We start from the raw sequence: 9,031 nt of genomic DNA on the forward strand, positions 1-9,031 counted from the left end.
ATCGTAAAATATATTTATAATTTTATCCAGAATTTCTACCATTCTTTTTAAGTTCAGAAGGGTCTTCCTTCCCTTTCCAGAGATCAAAAAGATAGTCTGTTTTCATCTACTGCTTTATGGTATAAACAAAAAATAAAATTCTAAGCCCCTCAAATAACTGAATGGACCCCTCCTCTTGGCCAAGGGGATTTCAAAGAAACCTAAAAAACGAGTTCAGGCCATGATGGGAAGGGGATGTCGGACCTGCCTCTTCATACTTTCCTCTCTTTGGAATTCAGGCACAACAGGCCAGCATTAACGTTAAAATAGATCTTAAGACAACAAAACAGACTCTCTGTAGCAGTGAGATACCAAATCCCAACCATACTCTAGTATAGCATCACATGACAGAGAGGAGGCCCTGAAAGAAATAGAAGTATTTCACTCCGAAATATATTTATTTGACCTATTTTGAAATGACCCCGTATAGCCATCTCTTGTTGGGAAAATTTACATTCTGTAGATAATTCCCTTCCATTTCCAGGTCTTTTCCTGATCCAGGAGAGATTTAACTAAGAGTCTAGCACCTTTTAAAATCTGATAAGAGGCGTTTACCATCTATTCTCATACTACCTGGAGGTTTCATCTACATAGAACCTTGGCTTCCACAACCCGCTTATCTTAACCCCAAGCACTTCTTGTCAGCATTTGCTGACTTCAAATCTTTAGGCAAAGCTTAACTCTTTCAACTAAATGCCAGTCAGGAAATATTTTAATCCACCTATGACCTGGAGGTACCGCCCTGCCCTCCTCGCCCACCCTCCACTTCAAGATGTCCCACATTTCCAAGCCAAACCACTGTAAACCTTACATGTATGGTTTTATGTTTTTGCCCATAACTTCTATCTCCCGCAAATGTATAAAATTAAACTGTAACTCAACAACCTTGGGCACAGGTTCTTGGGACGTCCTGAGGCTGTGTCACAGGTCATGATCTTCACATTTGGTTCAGAATACATCTCTTCAACTGTTTTTCAGAGTTTGACTTTCTTCGTCAACAATGGTTTGAGTTTTTACGTGCTTGAGTATAGTGGTTAAGATTGCAGACTACCAACATTTGATTACTGGCTCCAGCATTTAGTAGCCATGCTGACTTGGTTAATCTCTTTCAACCTCAGCTTCCCTATCTGTAAAGTGGAGATAACACACCAACTATCACAGTTACAGAAACTAATTTTTTTTTTTTTTTTTTTTTTTGAGACAGAGTCTCACTCCATCGCCCAGCCTGGAGTGCAGTTGTCTAATCTCGGCTCACTGCAACTTCCGCCTCCCGGGTTCAAGCGATTCTTGTGCCTTAGCCTCCCAAGTAGCTGGGACTACAGGTGCCTGCCACCATGCCCGGCTAATTTTTGTATTGTTTGTAGAGATGGGGTTTAACCTGTTGGGCAGCCTGGTCTTGAACTCCTGGCTTCAAGCGATCCGCCCACCTTGGCCTCACAAAGTGCTGGGATTACAGGCATGAGCCACCTCACCCAGCCCTAAACTAATTTTTGTAAAGTATTTTCAACAGGGCCTAACACTTAGTAATACTCAATAAATGGTAATAATTATAAATATTATTATTGATATGTAGCAGAAGACTTTAACATGCTTTTTCCTTCAGATGGCTAAATAGCATTATTTATTGATAAAACTTTCCTTCCCCGATTATATTCAAAGTGATTTCAGCCTGTATTATTAATACATTCTTGTGCATTCCAGCCCCTGAGTCGAGTTTTCCACTGATTTGTCAGTGTGTTCATGGGTTTGCATTATATTGTTTAAAACACTGTAGCTTTATAGCACTTAAAATGACCACATAGGCCACTGCATTCTAGTCTGGGTGACAGAGCAAGACCCTGTATTTTAATAAAAAGAAAAATCATATAGGAAGAACATGTGTGTGGGACACATTGATCTTTTTTCAAAATGTCATGATTATTTTCCCATTTCTTTTCTCTACATGAATTTTAGAGTTATAACTAAAAAATTTAATTAGATATTATAATGAAAATACATGGTTACATCTCTGAAAGAAATGTAACTTGATGATATGCAGCTTGATGAATACAGGAAAAATTTTACTTGTATTAGCAATGTAAAAGAGGCGATTTAATGCCTTTAATTCTTAGATAATAGAACACTTTGAATGAAAGAAGAAATGATGTTGGGATGCTGGGAGTGAGAACATCAGAGTGAGAATTTATTAGTGAATCAAATCCACATCGTAAGTGTTTATTCAGCTTTTTATGGTCTGAGGTACCAGGATCTATTTAGTCAAGTGGAGTTTATACAGTTGCCACTTATGGTATGCAAGTGTTTTTATGCAGCAGCCTTTAACATCTAATATAATGTAGACGTAACCGAAAGAGACCCTAGGCTTTCCTGCAAATCAGTGAAGGGTCTTATTAATAGATGATAAAATTATTTCTAATCTTTGGGTTTACCATTGGAATGGGAACATTTTTGTCAATGGTATGATTGCATTTTAAATTACTAATGAAATTATTTTTTGTGTTTTATTTTTAATAATACTAACGATTTTTATTTTGTGTTTCACAGTTAAAGTCATTTATTTATTTATTCATTCCTGGGCTCAGGTGATTCTCCCACCTTAGCCTCCTGAATAGCTGGGACTACAGGCATGCACCACCATGCCCAGCTAATTTTTTGTATTTTTGGTAGAGATAGGGTTTTACTATATTACCCAGGCTAGTTTCAAACTCTTGGGCTCAAGCAATCAGCCCACCTTGGCCTCCTAAAGTGCTAGGATTACAGGTGTGAGCCACCGCGCCCAGCTGACATAAATTTATAACAAGGATACCATTCTAATTTTCTAATTACTGACTGAATGCACATTTTTATGTTTTAACAGTAACAATTTTTGTCCTAACAATAATTATAAATGTAAAATAACAGAATATCTGTAAACACTTTAATGTTCTTCAGGAGAGTGGGCTTTTTATTTCTATAATGATGAGACTCAGGTTCCCTCATAAAGTGTCAGGGAATAAGTTAGAATGAAAACCTCTTTTAAATTGTATGTAGGCTAATTAAATAGGCCATTATACACCACTTGTGTGAGATTATAGTAAATATAAAAGAGTACCACAGAATGTGTTGTAAAGTTCCTAATTTCATTCTTTATCATTGCTGCTATGAAAACCAAAAGGTAAAAAAAATACCATCTAGAAGTTCACAGAATTCAGAAGGGCTTCTTTAGAGAACTCTTAACAATCATGTGTGCGGATTCTGGAAAGACTAAGGGACATTTGATGGAGTTTTCAGAATTGGATAAAGGGATGCTTCTGGTGTTGCCTTCCTTTTAAAACTTATGAAACATTTCAGGGAGAAGAACATAGCAATATGGCGCACTTACCTCTCACTCAATTAATTAAACATTACGGATATAATTGAACAGTATCATCATTTTTTAATGATAAATTTACCAAATGAAATATAGGATTTGCATATCCTGGAATCTCCTTTTCACAAAGTTTATTCCATCTAATATGTTAATTTTCCCTTTGTTGTCAAAAGGGTGTCAAATGGGTATTATGGATAAAATGCTCTATGTACATAATTATCTGAGCCAAAGATGGCTAATAATCAGCAAATGTGGAAGGTAATTCTAAACAGCAAAGGCAAGGTGGTTAATGCTTTAATTCACTTGAAGCTATATCAGCAACTGTCCTGGGCACCAATTCTCTTGACTTCTCTTCTTTTTGAGAAAAATGCTTTTCTAAGCCCAGCAAAAGAGCAAAGGGAAAGAACCACGTTACCTGTCAACACTAAGAGCGCAGAGGTTGAGGACGGTGATCCCCACTGAGGACTTCTGCAAAAAGGGGAACAGCTTGCAAAGAAATACGCCAAAGTCATTGTGATCAAAAGGCCAGCGCCCAGCCAGCAGCTGAAAGAAGGAGACACAGTGGTAAGAAGTGGTAGAGCTGGCACGGAGCATGTGGGCACTTACATTTCTAGTTATGCGTCCCAGCTTCTAAATGTTATTCACAGTGCTTTTCAGTTAGCACTGTAGCAAAAGAGTATTACTATTGTTATTTTTTTCTTTCATATTTTAAAGCCTCAGCAATTTTTAGTCTGGAAAGATACAGAGAATATAATATATTATAATTATTAATATGTAGTAACATACGAATCTATTGATATATATTTAATATATAATATATACTTAATATAGTGTATTGATACTATATTACATACTTATATATTAAATATATTACAGTTATATAACACAATTTAATAACACAAGAGATGTGCCTTTGATCTCACATCAACTAGTCATGCTGCCTACTTTTCAAACAGTAGCAAAAGTTTGGGATTTTGGGAGACAGCTCAGCTGAGAAGCAGACAGTGGTTTTTTATCTGTGCTTACTAAACCATGGGTAAAGCAAATAATTTCAACTACTGAAATTGGCAGATTATATTATCTTCTGACAAGCAGCCAAAACTATGAAAGGTTAGGGAGAATACTGGAAAAAAACAAAGTGGTGTAGAAGCTACTAATTTTGGCAGGTAGCTAACACCTAAAGCCACTTACCTTTTCCTCTGTGCTTAAGGGGCTGACTCTGCTTCAGTAGATGTGATGTAAGTGGTTTTTCTCTATTCAGGCTCAAACTTCCTCATACTATACAGAAAAATGTGATTACCTTGCTCTGTTGGTATCATTCGCAGAAAAATCTGTTCTTCCATGTTGACAATTTCCAATCTTGTTTGCAAGGCAAGAGTGGACACCCTCTGGTGGCTGTGCTGGGTAGCAGACACATAACAATAGCTACCAGTACTCTGTATTTGTCTAATTAGGTATTGTACTAAGAGCATGGGCTTAAATAATAGCTCAGTTACCTAAAAGGGGGAAGGAAGTTCCTGCTGAACATATGATGCCTTTTCAAGTGTGAAAATGGTATTGATTTCCTTTCTAATTTTTTGCTTAGTGACTCAATTTAAACTTAACTCACTAGGAAACAGAATTCTACTAACCTGACAAACACTCCTTTTTCTCTTTTTTTGAAAAGTTCTTTTTGCCATAGTAACTCTAAGCTAGGCTTTGAATTTCTTTTCTACTATTTCAAAAAGATGATGTGAGGTTTAATTTCATGGTCAGTGTGATCCATAACACCAGTCTATTGAAAGAGATTAGGAAACCAGTACCCCGTAGATAAAGAATGAGAACTTGGTTACACAGGGAAGTCTCTCATTCTGTGATTTTTGGCTAAGACCCTATACAACTTCATTACAGAAGTTTTCTCTCTTTAGTTTTCAAGCTTACTTCCCTTTCTTCTAAATAGTTTTTGAAAAGAACCTTTTTCTTCAATCCAATTGTGCTTCTGGTTTCTTCTTCATCTCACTATAAACAGTCTCGATTGGTGTCTTCTCAAAATTTCCTCATAAACTTTTGTCCAAGGACAACCACAAAACTCTTTGCACAAACACTGCCTTCATTTCTTATGGTTTTCATGAAGCTGACAAATAATTACGCCATTGCTGACTGCTGGTTATTAATGCTTGGTGCAAGTAAAGACGTAAAACACTATTTCTGGGATGAATCACCCTATAAAAACAAGAAAACCTGAAAACTACTTTTTATAGAGTAAGAATTTAGAATTCTGGCCTAGAATTATAATTCTTCAAAGACCACAGCTATGTAATTAAAACAGTGTAGGCACGGTGATGGGATATGCTCTGGAACAGTTGAATTGTTTGTTCATTTCCGGAGATTAAGAGGACCCTGATAATCGATATGTATGGATTTCCCAATTCACACATCTAACAATGAGAGAAAAGAAAAAGATGTTCTTGCTTAATAAGAGAGACTTTGAAATCCTGTGAAGGTCTCAGTGGCAAGTGCTAAGAAAATGATCCAGAAAAACCATGGATTTTCTGAACATGGATTCTCTCAGATTCTTCCAATTTCAATGGTATCTTTTCCTTTTACATGCTTCCTTAAACTTTTAACTAGGATTAGGTTAGGGTTAGGCATAAAGAAGGACAGAGAGGAAAGACATCATGGAATCGGTGGGAAGCAAGAAGGTCATGGAATTGTCTTTCTTTGAGACAAACGGGTGTTGGTGGTGGTGGTGTTCTTTTTCCTTTTCCTAGGAGTGAGCACTGATTCTTCTTGGGAATTATAGATAAAGGGGAAGGAAAGAAATCATTGGAGAAAATTATTAGGTGAAATCACTGTGTAGACTTCCCTAACTTGTATCTCCTTCATTTTGAAAGGATGTATGGGTAGTAAGTGTCCAATGCTGCTAGGAAGAAATTAGGTCCCTGTCTATAGGCAACGTCCCCCTCTTTTCCTTTTCCTCTCTGGTTCCATGTGGCTTCCTCAAAGAGGCCCTCATTAACTATCTAACCTCAAGTAGAACCTGCTTGTTAATCTCTTCCACAGAACCATTGTTGGAGCAGTCCTACATTCAAAGTCTCCTTCCAGCTTGCTTTGCTGGAGCAGAATCAGGAGTCCTCATGGAGGCAAACAGTGGGGCTCACTGGTTTTCTCATATTTAGCAGAAACACTTGGAGCTTCTGAAGGACTAATGGGAATGCATCCTGTTATTTACTAGCACTTAAAAATATAATACATAAGATGGCAAAAATTAAGCTGTATAAAAGCTTATATAATGAAAAGTTAAGTCTCCCTTCCAATCAAGGCCCCCAAACTCCCTGCCCAAAGGCAACCACTGTTAATTGTTAAGTGTGTTTTCTTTGAGAAAACATCCTATGTACATAGAAACATATGCTTTTTTTCTTTTTTCTTTTTTTTACAAAAAGAAAACAAGTGGGAACATATGGAAATAATATGTTTTAGTAATGTATTATGATCTTTTTTTCCTGGAGTAATTTTCTGGAGAGCAATTCTATTGCTTAATCAAAAAGTTTTGATTTTTAAAAGCATGCTAATGAAATAGACTAGGAGAGGAATAAATACGTAACTGTTTAAGAAAATACATCCTAGACCATGGTAAAGAACTCACTGATTTCATTAATGTTAAGCTACTGTCAATTCAATTAAAAAAAAAAAAAGCAAAAGAGTCTGACAACCTGACGAGTAGTATTGGTTCAAAGGGTTAATCAGGCACCTCAGATCAGTCATAGCTTATTTTTGCTACAAAAGAGTCTATGTACCCTAATATTTATTATTTGCCACCCTCATATTTATAATTTCCAAGGACATTACACAGTACCTAGCACAAGTAGGTGTTGGATGAATCGATGACTCCAACTCTTTAAATCAGATCGTATTTTCATAGTTTGAAATGAGACAGTACTAATTTTAACCTGAAAACACATTCACCTTGAAATTTATTTTCTATTTGAAAGTTGTTTATCAGCGTCTCAAAGTAGTGAGTAGTTTAAACATAAACACTCTTTATGTTTAAAGAAACCTGCCATGGAGTTGTTTGAGGAAGTGGGAGAATACTGTGCTACTTAAGAGTCTAGGCTGAAGAGAGGCTGCCATTCACTCTCTGCTTGGAGACATCTCACTCTGGGCTGTGATGAGTCTGCCCACCTTCCTAAGAGCTGCAGGGCAGGCCGTTGGAGGTGAGGCACGTCCTGTGGTCTAAATGTACACCATGTTCTCCTCTTCTCAAGCAGACCACAGAAGAACACCACAGAAAGAATCATGGAGACACAGAAGGCAATCTGCTGAGCCAGGATTTTGCATGCCTTTGTTCTAACTCAGGGGAGTTTCCTGTAGTTGAAATATAGTTAAAGCCCCTGATCCCCACCTGAAAATGAAAGCGCTTCTAAACGGCGTAGATTAATATAGAAATTTTGCATTTGTGTGGTTGATTTGGACTGTATCAAAATCAACATCATAAAATTGACAGGCTGCACTTTTTAACCTGTCAAAAACAGATTTAGGTAAGAACTTGTACCGCATGATACACTGAGATGCACCCTGTTTGTAGAATGGATACAGCCAAATGCAGGATGTACATTCACCACTATATTTAGTGCAGTGCAAGATCTCACTTGGCTGGGACCTCTTAAGTATGGGGAACATACTTGTTTACATTAGTTTTCTGGAACATACCTGACAACCAGAAAGTAAGGAGCCAAATAGTTGTGAAATTTATGCCCTAAAGCTCATGTGCTTTAGTCCTCAGCAAATTGCCTGAGTCTTCACCACAGGGGGATTGATTCTCACTTTACACCAGTGGTGTGAAGTTTAGTTCTTATTGTGCTCTAGCCCATTGCACATCCAGAGCTGTTCATTAATAGAGACTCTCCAGAGGCATAGTTCTCAGTGTTGCCTGTATATTAGAATGATTTTGGGAGCTCTTACATATCCCAGTGCCTTGGCCATCACCCTAGGCCAGTGCTTATCAACCAGGGGGCAATTTTGCCATCCTCCTTCCCCCCACCACCACAGGGGACACTTGGCAATGTCTTAGATATTTTTAGTTATTACAGCTGGGGGTGGGTGTGCTACTGGCATCTAGGGGTAGAGGCTTGGGATGCTGCTAAACATTTTGCAATGTACAGGACAGACCCGCCCTCCCCAACAAATAATCACCCCGCCCAAAATACCACTGGTGCTGAGGTTAAAAAACTGTGTCCTAGACCAATGAAATTAGAATCTTTGGAGTTGGGACATAAGCATTAGTAGTCTTTGAGGCTCCTCGGGGGATTCCCAAGGACAGCCAAGGTTGGGAATCGTTGCTGTGCAGCAGCGGCTCCCAAGACTTAGCAGCTGCAGAATCACCTGGAGGGCTGATTGAAACACAGATGGCTGGGCCTCATCCCCAGAGTTTCTGATTCAGTAGGTCTGGGGCAGGGCCTGAGAATTTGCATTTCTAGCAAGTTCTCAGGTGATGCTGATGCTGCTGCTTCACCAACCATACTTTGAGGATCACTGCTCTAGAGGCACCATGGTGAGCAAAAATGACAGCTGACAGTCAGATGGAACAGGAGGAGCAGAAAAAGGTATAAAATATAGTCATAAGAAATAAAAAATCTTGGACTAGGTGTGGGGGCTCACACCTGTAAT

General features: G+C 38.1%; 1 protein-coding gene across 2 annotated transcripts in view; it reads right to left on the minus strand.

The window, feature by feature from the left end:
- EDNRA (endothelin receptor type A) overlaps window positions 1-9,031 on the minus strand; it is a 77,156-nt gene that overhangs the window by 26,846 nt on the left and 41,279 nt on the right. The window contains exon 2 of one of the 2 annotated variants that reach the window (XM_011973250.1): window positions 3,801-3,928. The exons of the other annotated variant lie outside the window; for it this stretch is intronic. Within the exon in view, the coding sequence (XP_011828640.1) occupies window positions 3,801-3,928 (128 nt within the window). The remainder of the gene's footprint in view (window positions 1-3,800; window positions 3,929-9,031) is intronic. 2 annotated transcript variants of the gene reach the window in all.

Source organism: Mandrillus leucophaeus, unplaced genomic scaffold (genome assembly GCF_000951045.1).
Source record: "Mandrillus leucophaeus isolate KB7577 unplaced genomic scaffold, Mleu.le_1.0 Scaffold136, whole genome shotgun sequence".
NCBI classification, from domain to species: Eukaryota; Metazoa; Chordata; class Mammalia; order Primates; family Cercopithecidae; genus Mandrillus; species Mandrillus leucophaeus.